The sequence below is a fragment of the Hemiscyllium ocellatum genome, chromosome 4 (assembly GCF_020745735.1).
Source record: "Hemiscyllium ocellatum isolate sHemOce1 chromosome 4, sHemOce1.pat.X.cur, whole genome shotgun sequence".
Lineage (NCBI taxonomy): Eukaryota > Metazoa > Chordata > Chondrichthyes > Orectolobiformes > Hemiscylliidae > Hemiscyllium > Hemiscyllium ocellatum.
Window position 1 is genome coordinate 129,748,058 of NC_083404.1, and position 24,905 is coordinate 129,772,962.

Below are 24,905 nucleotides of genomic sequence, written 5' to 3' on the forward strand. Positions count from 1 at the left end.
CCAGGGTCGGGAGAGGAACACGTCATCAGAAGGCGCCCAGGCAAGTGGCGGTTGAAGGAATTCAGACGGTGGAGTGGCGATGGTTTTCATCCCGAGCGGGGATGGCTCCGTCAGCCTGAAAGGCTACACTCTCATCATGGTTTGTACTATCATAAGAAATAGAAACAGGAGTCTGCTCCGCAATTCGGTAGGATCATCCCTGATCTGCCATTTCTCCAGTCCGCCCTCCTGCCCTTGTCCCAGCTGATCCATCTCTCTCAGCCTTAACTGTACACAAGGACTCTTTCTTCCCCCCCCCCCCCCCCAACCCCCCAACCCCCACCCCCCCAACCCCTCCCCCACCCCCCCCCTTCCCCCCACCCCCCCAACCCCCACCCCCCCCAACCCCCTCCCCCACCCCCCCCCCCCCCCACCCCCCCAACCCCCTCCCCCACCCCCCCCCCCCCACCCCCCCAACCCCCACCCCCCAACCCCCAACCCCCACCCCCCCCCCCCCCCCCAACCCCCACCCCCCCCAACCCCCTCCCCCCCAACCCCCACCCCCCCCAACCCCCTCCCCCCCAACCCCCACCCCCCCAACCCCCACCCCCTCCCCCCCAACCCCCCCCCCCCCTCCCCCCAACCCCCACCCCCCCCTCCCCCCAACCCCCACCCCCCCTCCCCCCAACCCCCACCCCCCCTCCCCCCAACCCCCACCCCCCCTCCCCCCCCCTCCCCCACCCCCCCCCCCCCCCCCCCCCAACCCCCCCCCCCCCAACCCCCACCCCCCTCCCCCCAACCCCCTCCCCCACCCCCCCTTCCCCCCCCCCCCCAACCCCCACCCCCCCTTCCCCCCCCCCCCCAACCCCCACCCCCCCCAACCCCCCCCCCCCCCCACCCCCCCCAACCCCCCAACGCCCACCCCCCTCACCCCCCTCCCCCACCCCCCCCTCTCCCCCACCCCCCCTTCCCCCCCAACCCCCACCCCCCCAACCCCCACCCCCCCCCCCTCCCCCCCCACCCCCCTCCCCCCCCAACCCCCACCCCCCCAACCCCCACCCCCCCTTCCCTTGCCCCCCCCCCCAGCTCTCTGTGGCAAAGAGTTCCAAAGACTCTCAACCCACTGGGAAAAGAAATCCCTCCTCATCTCAGTCTTACATTGGATCCCATTTATTCTGAGTGTGTGCTCTCTGATTTTAGACACACACCCCCACGAGGGTAAACATCCCCCAGGCATTTACCCTTCGATCTGGTGGATGAGCGTCTAGCTGTCTTCCATGCCTTCTGCGGTCTCTCATTTTTTGATTCTTCCAGAGCCTATTAAAGACAAGGCCACGGGCTGCGAGGAGCCGTTCACCAATATTACCAATCGGGCCAAATGGCCTGTTACCATGCTGCTAAGTTCAATGATATGTTGTGGGGGAAATTGTATAAAGATAAAGAGAGAATTGGGGGAACAGTATGATTGATTTGGGACGATAGAGGTGATGCATATGTGGACACAGAAAACGTGGCAGCAATTCTCATTGAATACTTAGCCAAGACTTCACAATGGAAGAAGACCATAACGGTGGAGGTCTGTGTAATATTATAAGAAACTAATATACAGTTGCGATAGAGGTAGATATTGATGGGTTAAGTAGCCATAAACATGTGTAAATGCACAGATTCAGTGGATGTGAGGTGAGAGGCAAGATAGGATCTATTGGGGGTCCTATGCCAGTCAACCTAACCTTGGTGATAGGTAGGTTATTAAAACCTACTTTGTGGGATGTGCAGTATATGTCTGTACTTGGACAGACAATGATCAATAGGGAATAATTGGCATTGAGGGATTATTACTAGAGAGCATAGATTTAAGGTAAGGAGTAGAACGCTAACAGGAGATTTGGTTAAACGATATTCATTAAGATGGAGGTGGGTGGCTTGAACTAACTACCTGAAAGGATTGTTGAGTCCAAAGCTTTTGTAACATTTAAGCAGCATTTACATATTCACTGGTGTTACCATACCATACCATACCAGGGCAATGGCCTGAAAGCTGGAAAGTGGGATCAGATCTTTGTTGATTGTAGACATGCTGGTGCCAAGTATCTTCCTTGTGTCTGAGGCTGCAGACTGCTTGAGAGGGATAGGAAACAATTATGCAGTACAGTCGCAGATATATAATTTCTCTTTGTTACTTTGAAGATGTTCTGAATGTGTAGATTAGACTTAGACTTAGACTTACAGTGTGGAAACAGGCCCTTCGGCCCAACAAGCCCACACCGACCCGCCGAAGCGCAACCCACCCATACCCCTACATTTACCCCTTACCTAACACTACGGGCAATTTAGCTTGACCAATTCACCTGACCCGCACATCTTTGTGACTGTGGGAGGAAACCGGAGCACCCGGAGGAAACCCACACAGACACGGGGAGAACGTGCAAACTCCACACAGTCAGTTGCCTGAGTCGGGAATCGAACCCGGGTCTACAGGCGCTGTGAGGCAGCAGTGCTAACCACTGTGCCACCGTGCCGCCCGTGTAGTTGAGAACTGACAACACCTTAGCAGAATAAAGGGATCTTAGAAGTTGGTATCTGCAAGGACAGAATGGCCAATGTAGATATTTGCTATTCAGCACAATTAGCACAGGATTATAGAATATAATCATAATGCAAATTATGCCTCACCTGTTCTCAATATCAAGTCTATTATCGGTGGATGAAAATGAGGGGAAAGATGCCATGAATACCAGATAGATATGTAATGTTTTGTATTCTAACACGTGTAAAATAAGGTATGGCTAAGCTCTCACTGTTGCTGCCTTTGCGTCCATGTACATTATTATATTAGTAAAGGCCTGTATATTGAACATACCTCATCATGGCTGTGATGACTGTGTGTCATATGGTGACTATGAATGTATTTTGTCTAATTATGAGGGGTAATTGCAAAGTGAGGGATGCATATGAACCCATAAAGGATCAAGTTATGAGGCAGAATGAAATGAACGTACAATTTTCAATTAACTCAAATTTTCAATCTTCCAGCCAGTTGTGTCTGTGGGTAATGTTGGTCAGCTAACGGTGGATCTGATCATTTCTACCCTCGCTTTGCCTCGGGTTGGTTATATCCACAGCGACTGTCTACTTCCAGTGGTGGGGAACAATCCATATGCAACAACTTCGGAAAACTCAATGGACATGTGTGTCAGCTCTGAGGGTGAGTGTAGGAGAACAAGGGTGAAGAACTCTGACATAATATATTTAGAAATTTACATGTAGAAAACAAAAATCCAAGGTTCAATCTTCGAGGATTTCTGGAGATGGTGGGGATTGTGTCCTCGATATGATTAGTAAAGTTCCGCCGAACTAGGCAACATCGTGGTCAGTTGCATGAAAGGCTGTAGGCTGCTTGAAAGATGACAAGGGATTGTACAATGTGATCATGAATATATAATTTGTCCTTTGCAACTTTGATGAAGTAATTTTAGTGTTGTGCTGGGGACGAAACCATGTGCTATGAAAGACCTTTGAAGATTATGAAAGGGACAAATGAAACTAATTTGAGACAAATTGTTCAGTATCAGAAATTAAAACACTAGGTAATACAAGTTTAAATGAAATTAGTTCTTTACATAGCAAAATTGAACGCGATCTATAATGGCACAAGTCTTTGAGAAGCAGTTGGATTTATCTGCAGTTGCACATTAATGAATATGATTGTCTACTGAAGATGTGTTGTATGATGAAAGATTACTTTCATTTTTAAAAAAATTCAATACCCTTCCAACTTTTGTTTAATATTGTTAATGTAATTTTATTTTCTTAACTATCTCTTTGAAGTTTGGCAAAGATTTTTTTTCTATTTGCTTTTGGGATCTGAGTATCACTAGCAAGGTTAGCGTTTATTTCTCATCCCGATTTGTTCAAGACGAAATCATTTCGGAGCCAAGCATGTTGCTGTGGATGTGGAGTCATATGTAGGTCATGTTGGATAAGGATGGCAGATTGTTTCACTGCAGGACATTGACATCAGACCCTTCTGGTTCAGTAACCTTGTAGTTTCAAGAGTATTATTAATGAGACTAATATTATCCTGGAGTTAGTAATTGAATTTAAATTCTGGCTAACAATGATTTTACTACTATACCTTTGTCCCCCTTTTAAGTTCTTCTGCATGATGTGTCAGGCCTTTGATAATTGTGTGCCAGCTACAAGGAGGCTGATGATAGTAGTTTGTTATGAACCTATACTTGAGGACTAGAATAGCTGAGTAATTTCATAAAGATTGATATCTGATGCTTTAATAAACATCAGACTTCACTATTTATTACATCTTTGCTGCTGTGGTTGGAAAATTCATTGAGGATTGAGATTTGAATTGATAGGCATTATTACCTGGTCAAATTATAACAGCAGGTTGCATTCATGCATTAGATTGCGTTAACAGAATGATAAATAGATGATATACAGTAACTGAAATCTTTGTTTCACTGAAGTGATAGGGTAGATATTTAGGGCTACTGGGGTAAAATCAAGTCTCACTATTCCCAGAATCATCACAAAAGTTAAAGATTTTATCAAAGTCCTCAATATGCAACTGTCTTGTATTCTTATACCCAGAATATCATAAAGCAGAGACCAGATTTCTGTATTACTATTTATTACAAGCAAATACTTTCTAGTTACTGTCAAACAATTATGAACTGTCAACATACAATTCTAATAGTTACATTTGCCTCTCTACAAACACAACACACAGACGTTTAAAAAGAAAATGGCATTATGTGGAAGAGGAATAAACTGGGAAGGCTGTTTGATCGCCTCCTGTTGATAGCATTTGCTTAGATAATCCATTTTGCTTGCCATAAGTTATTGATCTTCAGTCTGTCTTCTCCAAGCACTTTTCCCATTCTTGCAGGAGGCATTGAGTGACTGGGTTCACAATTTGCAAAGTTTTTTAGCTACTGGTTAAAAGCAGTAGCTTATAGCAACTGGTGAGGGAAAATAAACTGGTTTTCTAGGGCTAGGCTTTAAGATTTTTTTAAACTGCAGAAAGAGAGAAAGGCAACCTCCCCTTTTAGAGGTTCTGGTCATATTGTTCACACCTGCAAGCTGTTCAGCTACCACATGGTTGTTGACAGGCAGAGCCTTTGGCATCAGTAAATGGGCCTCAGATTGATGACCAATCAGCTATGTGGTGCTGGTCATAACTCAATTTATATATAAGTTGAGTTATGGCCAGCACCACATAGCACATTGATGCTAGCCTGTCTGCATAAACCTCCCCCGCCCCACTTTTGAAAAGTGCAGCAATCTCTTCCACAGTTCTAGATGTTAAAGCAGTTCTTTTCCCATTTTTGTCTTAAAATAAAAATGCAGTAAAAATAAATTTTTCAATAGAAAGTAATCCGTCCTTCTGTGGAGCAACCCAGAACAAGGGATGCAACCTTAATATTAGAAGTTGTCTTCTCATGTGTGACACAAGCTACTCTCACAAACGTTCATAGAAATTTCAAATTTTCTTTCTTTCCCTTGCTATAACAATGGCTGTTGCAACTAGATCAGCTAATGTTAAAACTGAGATTGTCTTGCAAAATTGTATCACTATTATTCAACGATCTAGAATGAAAGTGGATGATGGAGTTAATCTACAGTTCAGCTGTGATCCAACTGACTGAATAGGCTTGTGTGGCTGACTGATTCGGTGGTCCTACTTCTATTCCTGTGCTCCTATATAAATGCAAGTCTTTCTTTGTCTGTAGCCCTGCCTTCCTAACATTACTGTTTATAATAGCTGGCATTGGAAAACATACAATTAATTGGTATATAATAATTGTAATTCCTTCCGGTAAGAATTCTGTTTTTGTTATTAAAATAAAAGTTGATATTCTGGGAAGATATTTTTCCTTCTTGAAGTAGTCTATTAATCGATTTGTATAATAGTGAAACGTAAATGTGATAATCACTTTTGTGTTACGTATTTAATACAGTTTATGCATCAGCAGACCGGAAGTTGGCAGTCCTGCAGATTAGATCTCCAATTGTTCAGGTATTCTATATAACAAAATCAGACAGTTTTGGCTATTGTGGATTGTGTTATAAATGCCATATATTGAGATGTAGAGTTTTTACAACATGGGGAAAAGGCCCATTGCATCCACATCAGTCATAAAACATCCATCTATTCTAATCCTGTTTTTCAACACTTAGCCCATAGCCCTATGGCTGTGATATTTCAAGCACTCGTCTAAATAGCTTTTAAGTGTAGAGGGTTAGGTGGATTGGACATGCTGAACAAAATTGCTCTGTAATGTCCAGAAATATCTATGTTTGGTCGGTTAGCCATGGTAAAACCCCATACTGGAATATGGATAGGGACGGAACGTTCTTCAGAGGGTCATTGCAGACTCAGTGGGCTGAAGGTCCTCTTTCTGCACTGTAGGGATTCTGTAGTTCTTGCTTTTACCACCTTTTTTGCAGCGAGTTCAAAATACCCACAACTTGCTGGGTGAAAAAGTTTTACCTTGGATCCCTTCTAACCTCCTAATCCTCACCTTAATATAGTTCCCTTCTGGTTCTTGACCCCTCTAGAAAAATTTCTCTGTATTTGCCCTCTTTGTGACCCTCAGAGCTTTGTCTCCTTTTGTAAATCTCCCCCTCAGCCTTCTGCTCTAAGGAAAACAACCCCATCATATCTCGTCTCTTCATGGCTGAATCATTCCAGCCCAAATGACATTCTGATAATTCTGTTCTGCACCCTCTCTCGCACAATTCTATGGTGTGGTGACCAGAACTGCACGTTGTACCCCAGCTGTGGCTTAACTCATGTCTCATACAGCTCCATTCATAATCTTGTTGCTCTTTCAGTACCTTGACTAGCAAAGGGAAGTATCCCATATGCTGCCTTAACTATATCTACCTTCCCTGTTACCTTCAAGGATCTGTGGACATGGGTCTGTGTCTGTTCCTCTATATTTCCTAGAGTGCTGTTAATCAGCGTGTGATCCTTTGTCTTGTTAGTCCTCCCAAAATGAATTGCTTCTCTCTTTTCAGAATAAGTGACTGGGGACTGAGTTGTTTACAATGAGTTGAACAATGAGTTGATTAATAATTAATTCACAGGTGCTTTTAGTATGCACTGAATTTTGCGTTATACTGAGACATTCAGAATGTCTGAATGTCTTAGTCAACATCATTGCAGCCAACATTTGTTGATTAATGGTCTGGCTTTCTACGGTCTTTGAGCTGTTTAAAGTGCTGGAGAATTGTCTCCTGTTTTACTGCTAGAAATCTAAACTCTTATGTACAATATTGTATGGTGGAACTGCACAAACGTTTGTTTCATTCAGAAATCCTTCCATTTATCAAAAAGTGAAATATATCTTTAAGAAAAGTATCATAATGGCCATTCAGCCCATCAAATCTGTACTGCAAAAAAAAACATTTGCACGTTCACTAGTCCCACTTTCCTGTGCTAGCCTCGAAACCTTGAATGTTCTAGCATTTCGAGTGCTCGTGTAAGTACTTTTTAATCATTGTGAGGTTTTCATTTCAACTATCTTTCCAAGGCCATACATTCCAAACCCCCTCCACTTTTTGGATGAAAAGATATTTCCTCCGATTTCCCCTCTCAGCCTTTCACCTTAAAATGTTGCCTCTTTGTTATTAACTCTTTGACTAAAGGGAATATTTTCTATTCATCTTATGCCCTCATAAGCTTTCCTTCCCCCCTCCAAATCTCCCAAGATTAATTTTCTTTTCAAAGTTGTGGTACTTTTTTTATTTTAACAGATTTGCATTTGTGCCTTGCACATGAAGAAGGAAGTATGTGGTTATTATCCAGTCAGTTCAGCAATTGGCTACGTATCAATTTTAGTATTGCTGAAAAAGATATTTTGTTGAAACTTTTTTGTCATGCACTCTTCAGGATAATTTGTAAGAAAAACCAAGTCAAGGGGAAACCCAGCATCATACTGCATCAGTGGCGAGTGCTGATTAGTTGGCATGTAGGTTTTGGTAGTGGTGTTACCAGAAAGAATGCACAAAAAGATAATTGTCTTGTGACTTATAACTTCGGTGGAGGGAAATTTCCATTTAATTTAGTTGAGCACCGAGCTGCTGTCTGTCTGCTTGGATTCAGTTGAGATAGTCAGGGTGTTAAGTGCCCTAAAACTTCTCTATCCAAAGAGAACAAAGTCTGAATGTTAAACTTGCTGCCATGGGATATGGTTGACGCAAGCAGGATAGCTACATTTAAGAAAAGCTAATCAACATAGAACCTAGAGTAGAGATGGAAGGATTAACCGACGAAAAGTGATGAAGTGGGGAGTGAGAAGGAAACATGTATGGAACAGTAACATCAGCATTGACCCATTGGGCTGAATTGTCTTTTTAGAGATTTAATTCTCTTCTAATAATTAGAATGTCATCCAACCATTTAGGGTAAACACCGCTCATTTCGACAACAGCTGCTTTCTTGGATTAAAGAAAGTGAATTCAGCAAAGTTGTGGTCCTGTCCAGCAGTTATGCCTTTCATCGTGTTGACCAGCAGCTCATTGGGTAGGTACAGTGTCACCATTGTGATTAGCATTGAAAGATGGCTTGATGAGATTTTGCATGTTATGAGAAAGAACTTTTCAGTAATGGCCCATAGAAACCAGTTCTAACCTAAACTCTGGCTGGGTTTTCTGATATTGTTGAAGGTTTGGGGGCCACTGCGACTGTCCTGTGTCCAGATTACGTAAGAGGAATTACTTCAACAATGATTCTGCTTCTAAATAAAAATAAAAACTGATGGAGAAATTAGAGGTCTGGCTTCACCTGTGGAGAGAGAAGTAGAGTTATACTGGACTTGAAATGTTCCCTCTGTTTCTCTATCCACAAGTACCGTTGGACCTGCTGAGATTTTCCAGCTTCAGATTTCCAGCATCTGCAGTATTTAGTTTTTGTTTGAATGGTCCTGCTCTTGATATTTAGCTCTCAAGAGGCTAAATAAAAGGCTCAGTTATGATATTCCCATGGTTGAATTACCTCCTGGCTCTTACCTAAACTCATCCGAAAAGCCACTTGGTGAGGTCCTGTAAAACTGCAACTTGGCAAATGTCACTGTCTTCAGGAGAAGACAGTGGCTAGGTACGTAATATCTTTGAACAAAGCTCTTCACAATTCTGAGAGATATCCAGCACTGGAATTCAAAATACCAAACAATTGTAAAACCACAAGTTTCCCATTTTTAAAAAAGTTGTCAAGGTTGTTAGTACACAAACTTCTACTGAAGGCTGTGGAGGCCAGGTCATTGCGTATATTTAAGACAGAGATAGATAGGTTCTTGAGGGTCATGGGTTACAGGGAGAAAGCAGAGAATGGGGTTGAGAAACTTATCAGCCATGAGTGAATGGTGGAGCAGACTCGATGGGCTAAATGGCCTAATTTCTGCTCCTATACACCAGATGTGTATTAATGTGTGATGTGTAATGAAGCTAAAAAACGTGTTGCTGGAAAAGCGCAGCAGGTCAGGCAGCATCCAAGGAGCAGGATAATGATGTGTAATGAAGCAGACTTGATTAGGGAGTTTAAGGTGAAGGAACCTGTAGGGAGCGGTAATCATAATATGATAGCATTCACTCAGCAGTTTGAGAGGGTGAAGTGTGAATCAGGTATAACTGTATTATAATTGAGTAAAGGTAGTTACAAAGACATGAGGGAGAAGTTGGCCAGAGGTGATTGGAAGGGGAACCTAACAGGAAAGACAGTGGGGCAGCAATGGCAGGGGTTTCTTGGAGTAATTTGGGAGGTATAACAGGAAGTTATCCCGAGGGAGAAGAAGCATATTAAGGAGAGGATGAGACAACCATGGCTGACAAGGGAAGTTAGGGACAATATAAAAGCAAAAGGAAAAGCATAGAATATGGTGAAGATTAGTGGGAAGCCAGAGGATTAGGAAGCCTTTTAAAAACCAGTAGGGATAACTTAAAAAGGCAATAAGGAGAGGAGAAAATGAAATATGTGAGTAAGCCAATCAGTAATCTAAAATAAGATATCTAAGTGGTAAGAAAAAGGCAAGTTTGGTGTGGACATTGGATGCTGGAAAGTGAGGCTGGAACAGTAGTAATGTTGAACAAAGAAGTAGCAGCGGAACTGAACAGTTACTTAGTAATCGAGTTATACAGCACCCTTAGGTTCAACTTGTTCATGCCAAACAGGTATCCTAAACTGATCTAGTTCCATTTGTTAGCATTTCACCCCTAATCCTTTAAACTCTTCCTATTCATGGACCATCTCGATGCCTTTTAAATGTTATAATTATACCCGCCTCCAACCATCACATCTTGCAGCCTGTTCCGTACACACATCACCCTCTGTGTGAGAAAGTTGCCCCTCAGGTCCCTTTTAAATCTTTCCCCTCTCACCTTAAACCTTACCTCCTGCCGTTGGAATATTATCTTGGCTGTTCACCTTATCCATGCCCCTCATGATTTTATAAACCTCTATAAGGTCATAAGACCATAAAACATAGGAGCAGAAATTAGGTCATTTCGCCCATCAAGTCTGCTCCACCATTCAATCATGGCTGATACGTTTCTTGTGCTTTCTCCTCATAACCCTTGTTCCTCTTGATACTTAAGAACCTATCTATCTCTATCTTAAATATACTCAATGACCTGGCCTCCACAGCCTTCAGTAGCAATGAATTCCATAGATTCACCACTCTGTGGCTGAAGAAGTTTCTCCTTATCTCTGTTCTAAAAAATCTTCCCTTTACTCTAAGATCATCCTTCAACATCTGACGCTCCAGGGAAAAAAGCCCCAGCCTATTCAACATCTCTCTATAGCTCAAGCCTTCCAATCCTAGCAGCATTCTTATAAATCTGTTTAGCACTCTTTTTAAGTTTCAGAGTTGAATGCAGTATTCTAAAAGTGGCCTCACCAATGTCCTGAACAGCTGTAACATGACATCCCATGCACTGACCAATGACAGCAAGCGTACCAAACACCATCTTCAATACCCGTCTACCTTGCATCAGTTTTCACAGTGGAAGACACAAGCAGCCTACCAGACCTTGAAGAGTGTCAGGAGAGGAAATAAGTGTGGTGGCCATCACAAAGGAGAAGGTGCCGGGGGAAGCTGAAAAGTTTGAATATTAATAAATCATCCAGAATGGGTGGACTACAGCCCACAGTTCTGAAGGAAATAGCTGGGGAGATTGTAGGGGCATTGATTGTGATCTTTCAGGAATCACTGGAACCAGGAATGATCAGAGAGGATTGAAATGTGGCTAATGTACCACCCCTGTTAAAGAAGGGCAGGAGGCAGAAGACAAAACTATCAGCTGGTTAGAGTGACCTTGGTTGTTTGTAAGATTTTAGAGCCCATTATTAAGGATTACTTGGAAGTACGTGGTGAATAGGACAGAGTCAGCATTTCTTCAGCAAGGAGAGTCAAGTCTGACCAATCTGTTAGAATTCTTTGAGGACGTAATGAGCAAGTTAGACAAAGGAGAGCCACTGGATGTGATCTAGTAATTTTGCAGATGACACAAAAGTTGGGGTGGCACAGTAAACAGTGAAGAAGGTTATCAGAGTACACGGGGATCTTGGTCAATTGGGCCAATGGACAGAGGAACTCTGTCCAAATGGAGTTTAATTTATCTGCAAGGTGTTGCATTTTGATAAGACAAGCAAAGGCAGGACCTACACAGTTAATGGTTGGACTTTGGAGAATGTTGTAGAACAGAGGGACCTAGTGGTTCAGGAAGGCATTTGGCCTTCATTACTTAGACCATAGGAGTTGAGATGTCATTTTGTGATTGTACAGATGAAGCTACTTTTGGAATACTGTGAAGGATATTATTAAATTGGAGGGGGTACAGAAATGATTTACAAAGATATCAATGTCAAAAGATTTACAAGGGGCGGCATGTTGACTCAGTGATTAGCGCTGCTGCCTCACAGCACCAGAGACCCTGGTTTTGATTCTACTCTTGGGTAACTGTATGCAGTTTGCACATTCTCTCTGCGTTTGCATGGGTTTCCTTCAGGTGCTCTGGTTTCCTCCCACAATCCAAAAATGTTCAGATTTGGTGAATTGTCCATTCTAAATTGCCTTTAGTATTCAGGAATGTGCAGGCTAGGTGGATTAGCCATTGGAAATGCAGGGTTACAGGAATAGTGTTAGGGGTTGGGTCTGGATGGGATGCTGTTCGGAGGGTTGTGTGGACTTGATGGGCCAAATGGCCTGCTGCCATCACTGTAGGGATTCCATGATTCTATGTTACTGTGACTAGAGCATTTGAGTTATAAGGAGAAGCTGGATAGGCTGGCACTTTCTTCACTGGAGTGTGGGAGGCTGAGAGATGACCTTATATTGGTTTATAAAATCATGACGGGCATAGATAAGTTGATTAGCTAAGGTCTTTTCCTGAGGGTAGCAGAGTTCAAAACTAGAGGGCATATTTTTAAGGTGAGAGGAGAGAGTTTTAAAAGGGACCTGAGGGGCAATGTTTTCACACAGGGTGGTTCTTTTGCTGAATGAACTGCCAGAGGAAGTGGTGGATGCAGGTACAGTTACAACATTTAAAAGACATTTTACAGATAGATGAATAGTAAAGGTTTAGAGTGGGCCACACACAGCCAAATGGGACTCATTTAGTATGGGAAACTTGGTTGGCATGGATGAGTTGGACTGAAGAGTTTCACTGCTGTATGACTCTGACTCCACTGCACGGGAGGCTGTAAATATGATAAAAACCCATGGTGTTAGGGGCAAGGTACTGGCATGGGTAGAGGATTGGCTGACTGGCAGAAGGCAGAGAGTAGGGATAAGGGGATCTTTATCAGGATGTTTACTGGTAACTAGTGGAGTTCTGCAGAGGTCAGTTTTGGGACCACAACTATTCATGTTATACATTAATGCCTTGGACGAAGGAACTGAAACCATTGTTGCTAGGTTTGCAAATGACAAAGATAAGTGGAGGGACAAATAGTGTTGAGGAAGAGGGGTGGCTGCAGAAGGACTTGGACATGCTAGGTGAGTAGGTAAAGAAGTGGCAGATGTAATACAATGTAGCAAAGTGTGAGGTTAGACATTTTGGCAGGAAGAAATTCGGGTGTAGACTATTTTCTAAATGGGGCAAGGTTTCAAATGTGAGGCATAAAGGAGGTGGGATTCTAGTTCAGGCTTCTCTGAAGGTTAACATGCAGGTTTATTTGACCGTTCAGAAGGCAAATGCAATGTTGGCATTTATTTCAAGAGAGCTAGAATCCAAGAGCTAAGGCTGTATAACTCTATGGTCAGACTGCGTTTAGAATATTGTGAGCAGTTTTGGGTCCTGTATCTAAGGGAAGATGTGCTGGCATTGGAGGAAGCTGACAGGAATGATCTGTGAGATGAAGGCCTGGTGCCTCTGACCTCGATAGAGTTTAGAAAGATAAGTCAGCGAGAAACCTTACATTTAACTGCTTATGGTAGTTTTTCTATGACACATTGGTTGCGTTCTTGTGCAACCCTGTCTTCTAGAAAAATCACACTTTAGAAACAGCACTTAAAGCATTGGCAATGTAATCACGTTACTGGTTACATGCATTTTAAAAGTTTGCCCATTAGGAACAGTGTCCCCAATTCATCAGTCACATTACAATTAATTTGTGTTAATGAAACGTGTGTTATAGCGGAACAACCTGTCCTCTAACATCACTGTGAATTGAGAGAGCCCGCGACTTAATTACTTGTAAGCTGTCAATAAAGAAACATTTGCATCGAAAACTAAATTTAGGTTATGGTATACCATTCCTAAAATATCTTAACTATTTTTACAGCACTCCACTGCGATATTTGGCAACACCTGCTCTGCAAACCATTGTGGGAGACAAGTTCCAGACCCTCAAATGGAAAGAACTTGAACGGGTAGCAGCGTTTCCTGGGATTAGTGAGGTGGAAGAGGAGATTTCCATCCCTGGAGGTGGCATCACAAAATCATTGTACCATAATAGGTACGAATTTTAGTATGTTTAATGTTAGACCTGGAGCTGAAAATGTGTTGCTGAAAAGGCACAGCAGGTCAGGCAGCATCCAAAGAGCAGGAGAATCGACTTTTTGGGCATGAGCCCTTCTTCAGGTTTCCTGAAGAAGGGCTCATGTCCGAAACGTCGATTCTCCTGCTCCTAGGATGCTGCCTGACCTGCTGTGCTTTTCCAGCAACACATTTTCAGCTCTGATCTCCAGCATCTGCTGACCTCACTTTCTCCATGTTAGACCTGGATCCTAGTAACGTGCTGAGACTGAGAATGACTTTACAGAGGACAAGTCAGCATAGGTTGTACTGAGCTCTCTGACTCCTGCACTGTTGGAGTTGGAGAGACAGAGTTCAATTGCAATTCAGTTCCAAACATGCTGCCTCATCAAAAAGGGCAGTGTGCTGCAGAAACACAACCAATCTGGCAGCGTCTGTGGAGAGAAAGTAGAGTTTTGAATCTAGTGACCCTTCATTGGAACTGAAGGTATCTGGGGAAAGTTGGAATGTAGCTGATGATGGGATGGGGTTTAGGTTGAGGTGGGTGGAAAGACGAGAGAGTACATTGAGATGATATCCAGGCAGAAAAAAAGGATAGGCAAACAGATTGCTGATGATGAACTGAGAGAGAGATGTAATAACTAAGTGGTGCATAAATATTTGCAAATGGGTTGGTTGTGCTGTAACAGGATTTACAGGACTGTACATTGGGTTGTGGGCAGGGGGATACAAGAAAGGGAGAGCATATTCATGTTCTGTAATTGTTAAATGCCATGTTGAGTCCTGAAGACCTAGGTGAAGATTAGGTGTTGTTCCTCCAGCTTGTACTGAGTCTCACTCATTCATTTCCATACTGCACTGCCTACTGCACCTGTTCATTTCCAGTGATTAGTGTACAAGGACATCCAGATCTCATTGCACATTGCCTATCCCAACCTATCTCTCTCCAGATAATAATTTGCTTTTCTGACTTCTGTCCTATTTAGTTACATTGTTAATTCATCCACCGTACATTTCCACACACTCACAACCTGTCTCAATTACCTAGAAGCCTCTTCACATCCTGCTCACCATTCATTTAGTGTCATCAGCAAATTTGAAAATGTTACACTTGCTTCCCTCATCCAAATCATTGCTATGTATCATGAATAACTGGGATCAAGCACTGCGGTACCCCAATTGTCACTGCTTTCCATTTTAGAAGTCCCATTCGTTCTTACAGTTTAACAAATTTTCAATCTTGTAGTATATTACCACAATGTCATGTGCTTTGATTTTGGACATGAATCTCTAAGGTGGGACTTTATCAAACCCTTTCTGAAAATCCAAATTTACTGGTTCTTCCTCATTTAGTGGACTAGTTACATTCTCAAAAAAAGCTGTCTGCTTGTCAGTATGATTTCACTTTCATAAACCCATCTTAACTTTGTGTAAAGCAGTTGAAAATTTCCAACTGTCCTGTTATCACATCCTTTATGATAGACCCAGCATTTTTGCTACTACTAATGTTACGCTAGCCAGTTTAAAAGTTCCCATCTTTATTTAAGTGTTGGAGTTATATTTGCCATTCTTCACTATGTCAGTACTGGGTCGGTTAGCTCAATAGGTTGAATGGCTGGTTGCTGCCAACAATGTGGGTTGATTTACCGCACCAGCTGAAGTTACTGTGAAAGACTCTGCTCATGTGAGGTGTGATGATCCTCAGGTTAAAATATTGCCAGTCATCTCTAGTGTGTGTGTGTGTGTGTGTGTGTGTGTGAGAGAGAGAGAGCAGTTCTGTGGTCTGATAGAAATTTGGCAACTTTACCTTTACTGTATGGAAGTTTCGAAGATGAAAACCAACACATCCACTATTTAGTTTCCTGGAATGTAGGTTATCAGGTCTTGGAGAATAGCTTCCAGTCTATTAATTTCTCCACATTTTTTAACTAATACTAATTTCCATCAATTCCTCCTTTCCAAAAGAGTTTGCATTTCGCATGCATTATTGGGAAGTTTTTTTTGTATCTTTTATAAAGACTGAACAAAAGTAATTGATTGTTCTGCCATTTCATTGTTCCCCATTAATAATTCTCTTGTTGTAGTCAGTAAGGGCCCATATTTGTCTTCACTATTTTTTTTTGTGTGCTTATAGAAGCATGTTTTCTGTTCCTTGCAAATTTACTCATTCTGTTTTACTTCTCTTAGTCAACATCTTAAGTCTCCTTTGAGTTCTAAATTGCCAAAGGTCGATGTGATAAAATCCTTTTTGTTTGTTTACACAAGTGTTCGGGTATCGTAACAATTACTCCTAGATATTTGGAATCTGTATAAATGGGAAGAACTGTGGGTGTGGGTTCTGAGGAAGGGTCATTCGAGTTGAGACGTTGAGTGTGATTTCTCTCCACGGTGCCAGACCTCCTTGAGCTTTTTTAGCAATTTCTGTTTTTCTATTTAGAATCTGTGTTGTGGTCTGAGTGCTGTTGCGCTCATCTGCCATTCTCAGACAAGCCACAAGAGGGGGCTGTTGTAGTAAAGCTGAATCAGTCTACTTCAAGTTATATAAAAGCTGACTCAGTATAAGATAAAATACTAGAAAACATTTACTGGAGCTCTGGTCAAGAACTGCTTAACAAGTCAACAGTGATGGATTAAAGAACTTTTTTTTGTATAGATGCTCTTCAGTTTTATCAAAAAGAGAAATGTTACTGTACCTGTTTGTGTGCTAACTCCTGTACTAATTTTGTACAGTTGCACTGAAGGAATCCCTTTGGCAGTGCTCCTCATTTTCTGTTCCGAAGGAGATAATATCCCTGATGCATTCAACCTTCTGAACTTCCTGAATGAGTGGATGGAGTTGAAAGAAAAGCCAGTAAGTTTACTCTTCAGTTCTCGTTTGCCCCTTCTCTTCCTGTGTGACTGCTTAGATTGTTTGTGCAAATCCAGCAGCAGTTTCAAAGATTGGCTGGATTTGCACCTACTTCACCATTTCCCTCTTTCGATCTCTTAGAATATAGAACATTACAGCGCAGTCCAGGCCCTTCGGCCCTTGATGTTGCGCTGACTTGTCATACCAATCTGAAGCCCATCTCACCCACATTATTCTATGTACATCCATATGCTTGTCCAATGACAACTTAAAATGTACTTAAACTTGGCGAATCTACAATTGTTGCAGGCAAAGCATTCATACCCTTACTCTCTGAGTAAAGAAATTATCTCTGACATCTGTCCTATATCTATCACCTCTCAATTTAAAGCCATGCTTCCTCATGCTTGCCGTCACCCTGAAAAAGGCTCTCCCTGTCCACCCTATCTAACCCTCTGATTATCTCATATGTCTCTATTAAATCACCTCTCAACCTTCTTCTCTCAATTGAAAACAGCCTCAAGTCCCTCAGCCTTTTCTCCTAAGACCTTCCCTCCATACCAGGCAACATCCTAGTAAATCTCCTCTGCACCCTTTCCAAAGCTTCCACATCCTTCTTATAATGCGATGACCAGAACTGTACACAATATTCCAAGTGCGGCCACACCAGAGGTTTGTACAGCTGCAGCATAACCTCATGGTTGCGGAACTTGATCCCTCTATTAATAAAAGCTAAAACACTTCTTATGCCTTCTTAACAACCCTGTCAACCTGGGTGGCAACTTTCAAGGATCTGTGTACCTGGACACCGAGATCTCTCTGCTCATCTCCACTCCCAAGAATCCTACCATTAGCCCAGTACTTTGCATTCCGGTTACTCCGACCACAGTGAATCACCTCACACTTGTCTGCATTAAACTCCATTTGCCACCTCTCAGTCCAGCTCTGCATCTTACCTATGTCTCTCTGTAACCTACAACATCCTTCGTCACTATCCACAACTCCACCGACCTTAGTGTCATCTGCAAATTTACTAACCCATCCTTCTCCGCCCTCGTCCAGGTCGTTTATAAAAGTGATAAACAGCAGTGGACCCAACACTGACCCTTATGGTACACCACTAGTAACTGGACTCCAGGATGAACACTTCCCATCAACCACCACCCTCTGTCTTCTTTCAGTAAGCCAATTACTGATCCAAATTGCTATATCTCCCACAATCCCATTCCTCTGCATTTTGTACAATAGCCTATTGTGGGGAACCTTATCGAATGCCTTGCTGAAATCCATATACACCACTTCAACCGGCTTACTCTCATCCACCTGTTTGGTCACCTTCTCAAAGGACTCAATAAGTTTTGTGAGGCACGACCTACCTTCACAAAACCGTGCTGATTATCCCTTATCAAATTATTCTTTTCTAGATGATTATAAATCCTATCTCTTATAACCTTTTCCAACACTTTGCCAACAACTGAAGTAAGGCTCACTGGTCTATAATTACCAGGGTTGTCTCTACTCCCCTTCTTGAACAGGGGAACCACATTTGCTATCCTCCAGTCTTCTGGCACTATTCCTGTAGACAATGACGATTTAAAGATCAATGCCAAAGGCTTGGCAATCTCCCTGGCTTCTCTGAGGATCCTAAGATAAATCCCATCTGGCCCAGGGGACTTATCTATTTTCACACTCTGCAGGATTTAACTTCCTTGGTATTTTTAAGAACTTGCTGAATTTTCAGATTAATTACCCACCAAACATGCTGTAGAAAGTTGGAATGCAATTGATAGAATATTTGTTAATTAAATGTCAAGCTGTTTCTCAAACAGTAACTTACAGCACAGAAAGAGACTAATTCAGTCTGTCAATTCACTGCTGGCTCTCCACTGAACAATCAAGTCAGACTATTCCCTGGCCTGTTCCCTAAAGCCCTGAAACTTAGTGGTTTTCAAATACCCATTATTTTCCTTTTGAAATCATTGTTTTTAACTCCTGTACTCTCGAAGGATATAGGTTCTCGGCCATTACTATTCACTCCATGAAAGCATTTTTGCTCACATTCCTTCTACATCTCTCTTCCAAACTCTTGCTCGAAACGTCGAATTCTCTATTCCTGAGATGCTGCCTGGCCTGCTGTGCTTTGACCAGCAACACATTTGCAGCTGTGATCTCCAGCATCTGCAGACCTCATTTTTTACTCTTCAATCTGTGTCCCCAATTCCTTGTATCATCAACTAATGAGAAGAGGGTTTATTTGTCTGTCTTGCCTATGCCTGTCAAAACCTTGATATATCTCAAGAAGGGCAGCCCCAGACATTTCAAATTAACTTTGTCATTGAATTCTCTATCAACCTCCGCCCCCCCCAGACCTCTCAACATGACTGTCAATTAAAGGGTTCGGAGAAGAGTTAACATTCTCCCTAAACTGGGTTACAGTACCAGGTATGATACTGTCGTTGAGATAACCAGGTTCAGCAAAACTTCCCCACTTCAGTACCGATTGCCTCTACTTATAAAGCCAAAGGTCCCATTTGTTTTGCAAATTGCTCTCTGAATACATCCTTCCACTTTCAAAGATCAAGCCACATGTAATCCCATACCCCTCCCTTCCTGCAGACTTCAGAATTGTGCTGTTGACTGTATATTGCCTTTCCTTAATCCTTCTGCTAAGATGCTAGGTCTTTCGCTTCTCTATTGAATTCCATCTGCCTGGCTGCCTGTTTAGCCAACCTGTCTGTCGCAGGAAATTATCTGCGTTTCTGGATTATTAGTCCACTGACAATACCACTAGGCTGTCACCTCCCCTGAAGGATCACTCCAATCCAAACATTCCCACTTTGACACTCGTCCACCTTATTTCTCTGCACCAGATTCAGCAATGTTTCCTTTCTAAATAAAAACAAAGTGCTGGAAGAACTCAGCAGGTCTGGCAGTGTCTATGTAGAGACAGCCGGTGTTAATATTTTAAGTGCAATGTGCCTCCTTTCTAGTTAGGCCAAGAACATCACGATCAAGGAAGTTCTCCTGAATACAGTTCATGAATTCAAATTAATCTTTCTCCTTTGCTCTAACATTATTGTAATCCAACTGATAGATGTAAACTATTAATACTCTGAAGTTGCAAATTCAAATCTCACCTACTGGAATTTAAATTCAGTTTAAAAATATTTGCATTGGCAAGTCTACCATTGCTTCTCATAAAAACCCACCTGACTCGTTATTGTCCTTTTGGGATTAAATCTGACACCTTTACCTGCTCTAACCTACACGTGACTGTCTACAGCAATGTAGTCATGATTTGGAGATGCCGGTGTTGGACTGGGGTGTACACAGTTAAAAATCACACAATACCAGGTTGTAGTCCAATAGGTTTAATTGGAAGCACACTAGCTTCCAAAGCTAATGTGCTTCCAATTAAACCTGTTGGACTATAACCTGGTGTTGTGTGATTTTTAACTTTGTACAGCAGTGTAGTTGACATCTAACTGTTTACAAGCCAGTGAGGAATGAGCGACGAATGTTGACTTTGCCTATGAAAGAATTAAGGAAAATAGAGACCCCAGAATCAGATTGATTTGTTGCTCTCTTTGTCTCACACTCTTGCTGTCCCTTTCTCTCTCTCTTTACCCCCTCACTATTTGGCGGCCTACAGAAAACTACCGAAAGAAAGTATGTGACTCTGCTGTCACCAAATGGATTGTGTTCTTCCCTCCAGAGGATATTTCCTTTCCAACACTAGTGTCTTCCATAATGAGTCTTGCCACTCTACTTCCCCTTTTCTCTATCTTTTCTTAACACTTGATAGCTTTATACATTTAAGCACTCGGTGTTAAGAACAATAGATTTAAGTTGTATTGTGTTAGGAAAAGGGGACATGATTTTGTCATTTTTAGAGTTGCATTTGTGAGCTTGCGGCTTTGCTGCGATTCTAGTGGTCTGTGTTGTTTGCATGCATTTTATTTACCAGTTCAAAGTGAGGAGTTAGAATTGAATAGTTCAGTGAATTAAAATTTGCAAGTGTTTTTAAAGAAGTGCCATTGGGGGATTCAGTGATAGAGAAAGACAGAACAATCCAGAAGTTAAATTAGGTGCCAGAGAGTGGAGGCAAGTCTGCTGGACTGAGTTTGTGGTGTTTGCTTTGATGTTAAATACTTACAAGTTTAATTTGCAGCTTGCTTTGGGTGTCTTGGGGAGAGATTCCAGCTGAAAAGAAAATGACATCCAGTGACTGCATAGAAATTTACCAAAAGGAAAACAATTGCAGAAGGCATTTAGTACGCTTACCTTCGTTGCGCAGGCTTCTGAGGATAGGAGTTGGAAAATCATGTTATATAGGGCAGTGATGAGGCCATTTTTGGAGGGCGAAACTAGGGGAAGTTTTAAGGTGAGAGGAGAAAGTTTCAAAAAGAAGATGGTGGGCAACCATTTTTTTACACTGTGTGGTTAGTGTGTGGAATGAACTGCCAGAGAAAGTGATGGATGGAGGTACAGTTATAATATTTAGAACACATTTCGGTAAGTACATGAAGAGGAAAGATTTGGAAGGATATAGGTGAAATGCAGACAAGTGGGACTGGTATATTTTGGAAACATGGTTTGCATGGACTAGTTGGAATGAAGGGCCTGTTTCCATGCTGTATGACGACTCTGATTTTTGTGAATGTGTTCAGTTATTGACCTGCACAGTTCTAGAACAAAGCAAAAGTGCACTTTGTGCATTTCTATACATAATTCCTTTGTCTTTCCAGTCTGCTCCAATCTTGTAGTGCCTAATACACATGTTAGATACCTTATTTTACTTCTATATGCTGATGGTGCCATTTTCAATCACTCCCCAAATACACTAGCGAACCTTGCCAAGTGAACATCAATCCTAGTCTTATTGAGGGACAATCTGTCCCATTTGAATAGGTGATTTCTGGTGGCCCCAATGCTTCAAGAATTTAAAGTTCTTTTTTCCTGGTCTTCAAGTCACACACCGATCCTCCTTATTTTCCAATTTTAACACTGACTAGTGTGTGGGCTACATTTTAACTTCCTCCCTAACTCCTGAAAGCCTGACTGTGGGGCTTCATTACTGCCCTCTGTTTGTACCATATACTGAAACTTTTGACTCTCTATCCCAGAAGTCTGCACTCATCTCAAAAAAGATTTAAACTGGATTTAATTCCTGTAGATAGTTTCAAAGTTAAATTTGTTGAACTTTATTTGTTTTTTCTCTGTGTTAGTTGATCTGTACATGATTTGACTTGTTATGGACCAGGCCAGACCCCCTCAAAACATTTAGGAAGGTAGCCCTGACCCTAAGGTTTCTAGTTGTTTCAGATAAATGTAGGGTGGATATTCTGGGAGTGATGCAGCTGGTCAAACTACTTGGTTTCAAGTAAAACAGAATTTATTTACACATCACTGAGAAAACACAACTAAAAGAAAACAGAATTTAGAATAACAAGATTTGTAAACCCAATCAATAGGATATGCCCTGCAATTTAGCAAAGAGCTGATCTGATTTCCTGCAATATCTTATAAATATACACCTTGGCAAAAAGGTAAATTCAAACACTGATTCTAATAGGAGAGAGAGATGGCAAAGAGAATCGGCTAAGCAATCATTTGCTGAAGCACAGTACCTCTTTTCACTCCAGCAGCTTCTCTGGGTTCCCAGCTAAAACTAAACCAAACTAGAAAAAAATCCCTAAATTGGGAGAACTGGCCACTCCCCTTTCATTATATAATTTCTGAAAAGAACGGCCACGAGCAAAACCCCAATTACCAGACACATTGGAACCTCTGCCTTTTACAACCCATTTTAAAAAAAACTAAGGACAACAACTTTGTTAAAGGAGCAGCATCGTCACAGACTAATTTGCCTTCCTTCTTGTTTCTTTCTCAATCCTTAATCTTATTATTAGGGGAGTTGCAACTATGTTTGTTGAAATCCTTCTGGTAAATTCTTAAGATTCTGTTAAATCTTATGTTACGTCCCCTCCAAAATCAATTTCTCCTTCCATTTGGAATAGGGAAAGTCTCAACTTCCTCCAGCTGAGCTATTCAGCTCCTGTCAAAACATCATCCTGAGGCCATTTGTTTTGGCTGCTCATTGTACAGCTGAATCTCTGTGTTTTTCTTTATGCTGAGTTTCAAAGTTCTATCCTATCTAACACACTGCTGTTGATGCAGAGGTTTCCTGCTTGTCTGTTGTCACTATCAATCTGGGATTTCTTTTTGTGCAAAGAATGTTGTACAATCTGCAAATGCTGATCAGTAATAGATTTGAAGATGTATCCAAGCATGATACGGTGTTTAAGGCCATTTTCAAGTAAACTGAAACTTGCACAATTTTTATTAGTTTGTCGGATTATGTTCTTTGAAATTAATCCTTTAAAAAATAATAGATGTGAACAGTTTGATTAATGAGATGTGTTTCCTTCTCAGAATGATCAACATGGTGTAACACAAGCTCAATGGAAGATCCCTAGTTCTTGGAGGTTACTGTTTGGCAGTGGCATTCCACCAGCTCTCTTCTAACTCAGTTGGTCCAAACTCCGTTTACTATACAGTAAATGGATTGAAGCTATGTTTACACTGTTGGTTACTCATGTAAAGACATAGTTTTTAAAATAAAAATCAGTCTTGGAAGTCTAAATTATGTACTGTTACTGCACATCTGTTGAATTCATGTTGAATATCAATTCTTAAATCTCTGATGCAATGTTCACTTCCAGATAAGTGAGCAGTTAATCGTAAGGAGGCTTGGGTAAATTGTAAAATTGTCCTCATGTTGGTGTGTTTACAAGGAGGAAGTGATATCTTTAAATTCTAAATGAGTGTATATGCAGTGACTGAAGTATGAACAGTTTTTGAGAAAGAGAATGTTTTGTGGGGCAGACCAATACCAAAAGACATCAATATAAGATAGTCAAGAAGCAATCTAATAGAGAATTCAGAAGAAATGTCTGCTTGAGTTTTAAGAATGTGAAACTTGCTGCTTTAAGGTGCGGCTTAAGTGAGTAGTGTTACTGGATTGTGAAAAGAAGGTGGAGAACCACAAGAGGGAGAAGGGAATAGAGGGTTATGATGATAGATTAAAATTAAATGCAGGAATGGGCTAAAATGGAACATAAATACCCATTCGATTGAATTACCTGTTTTTCTCTATTAATCCTAAGTGCTGTATATGGTTTTGTGGGAGAATCTTCATTTCAGAAGTATGCTGAGAAGCAGTGTATTGTATAAATCTGTTTTATTGTCTACTATATGCTCTAAAAATGTATTAAAGTTTCATTTGAACCAGATAAGTTTAATATTTGGTTACTTTTTTAAAAAATAAAACATTTTCCCTACTTTTTGGTATCATACTTTGTGTTTTAAGTGCTGTTTAGAATTATCCCTAGACACATCTGCCTCTACGTCGGCTGTGCTATAGAGGATGAGACCACACTCTCTTTAGATGTCTGCTCAAAAAGCTCACCTATGATCTATTTCTAGGTTTTTGGAATTAGAATGTCACACTCCCTCAAAATCAGTTAAGTATTTAGAAGGACATAAGTGTATAAAATCCTAAATATATTTTCTACATTAGAGTATGTTGGCATGGGCTACAATTTCCTGTCCTGTGATGTCCTAAAAAGAGTGACGTGTGACCTCAGCATTTCTGTATTCAAATATTTTGGCAATGATCTTTCTTTATAAATTTTTTGCTAATATCCAGCAGCATGTTAAGAACATATGAACAAGAGTAGGCTATTCACCCCCATCAAGACTGTTCATATACCTGCTTTTGACCATATCCCTTAATACATTTGCTTAACAAAAATGTATCTGAGACTGATCTAGTATCAACTGCCATTTGAAGAAGAGAAACCTCTACCACCCTTTGTGCTTCCCAACATCTCTCTTGAATGGTCTAACCCTAATTTTTAGACTATGCTCTTTAGTTCTAGAATACCCCCAGTACAGGACAGGAATATTCTACTTGAATTTGTTTCCTGTGTGAAATGAACTGTGATTTGGCTTGAATAGTGACATCTGCCATTCAATTAGTTTAATATTCAGTGTTGGTTAGACAGACAGCTAA

At 41.5% G+C, this 24,905-nt stretch overlaps 1 protein-coding gene across 1 annotated transcript; it reads left to right on the forward strand.

The window, feature by feature from the left end:
* On the forward strand, nucleotides 1–24,171 carry psmg2 (proteasome (prosome, macropain) assembly chaperone 2). Its single transcript, XM_060824507.1, has 7 exons — nucleotides 1–139; nucleotides 3,016–3,187; nucleotides 5,961–6,019; nucleotides 8,412–8,530; nucleotides 13,787–13,960; nucleotides 16,711–16,831; nucleotides 23,264–24,171. Exons 1-7 carry the CDS (start codon nucleotides 80–82, stop codon nucleotides 23,354–23,356), a joined length of 798 nt encoding a protein of 265 aa, XP_060680490.1. The 5' UTR covers nucleotides 1–79; the 3' UTR covers nucleotides 23,357–24,171.
* Nucleotides 24,172–24,905: the final 734 nt, after the last annotated feature.

What these genes read in the sequence shown, in the direction of transcription:
- psmg2 (XM_060824507.1), top strand. Translation starts at nt 80, where the DNA reads ATGGTTTTCATCCCGAGCGGGGATGGCTCCGTCAGCCTGAAAGGCTAC. An exon ending in CATGTGTGTCAGCTCTGAGG is followed by an intron (nt 3,188 to 5,960) that starts GTGAGTGTAGGA and finishes TATTTAATACAG; the next exon opens with TTTATGCATCAGCAGACCGG. An exon ending in AAATCATTGTACCATAATAG is followed by an intron (nt 13,961 to 16,710) that starts GTACGAATTTTA and finishes AATTTTGTACAG; the next exon opens with TTGCACTGAAGGAATCCCTT.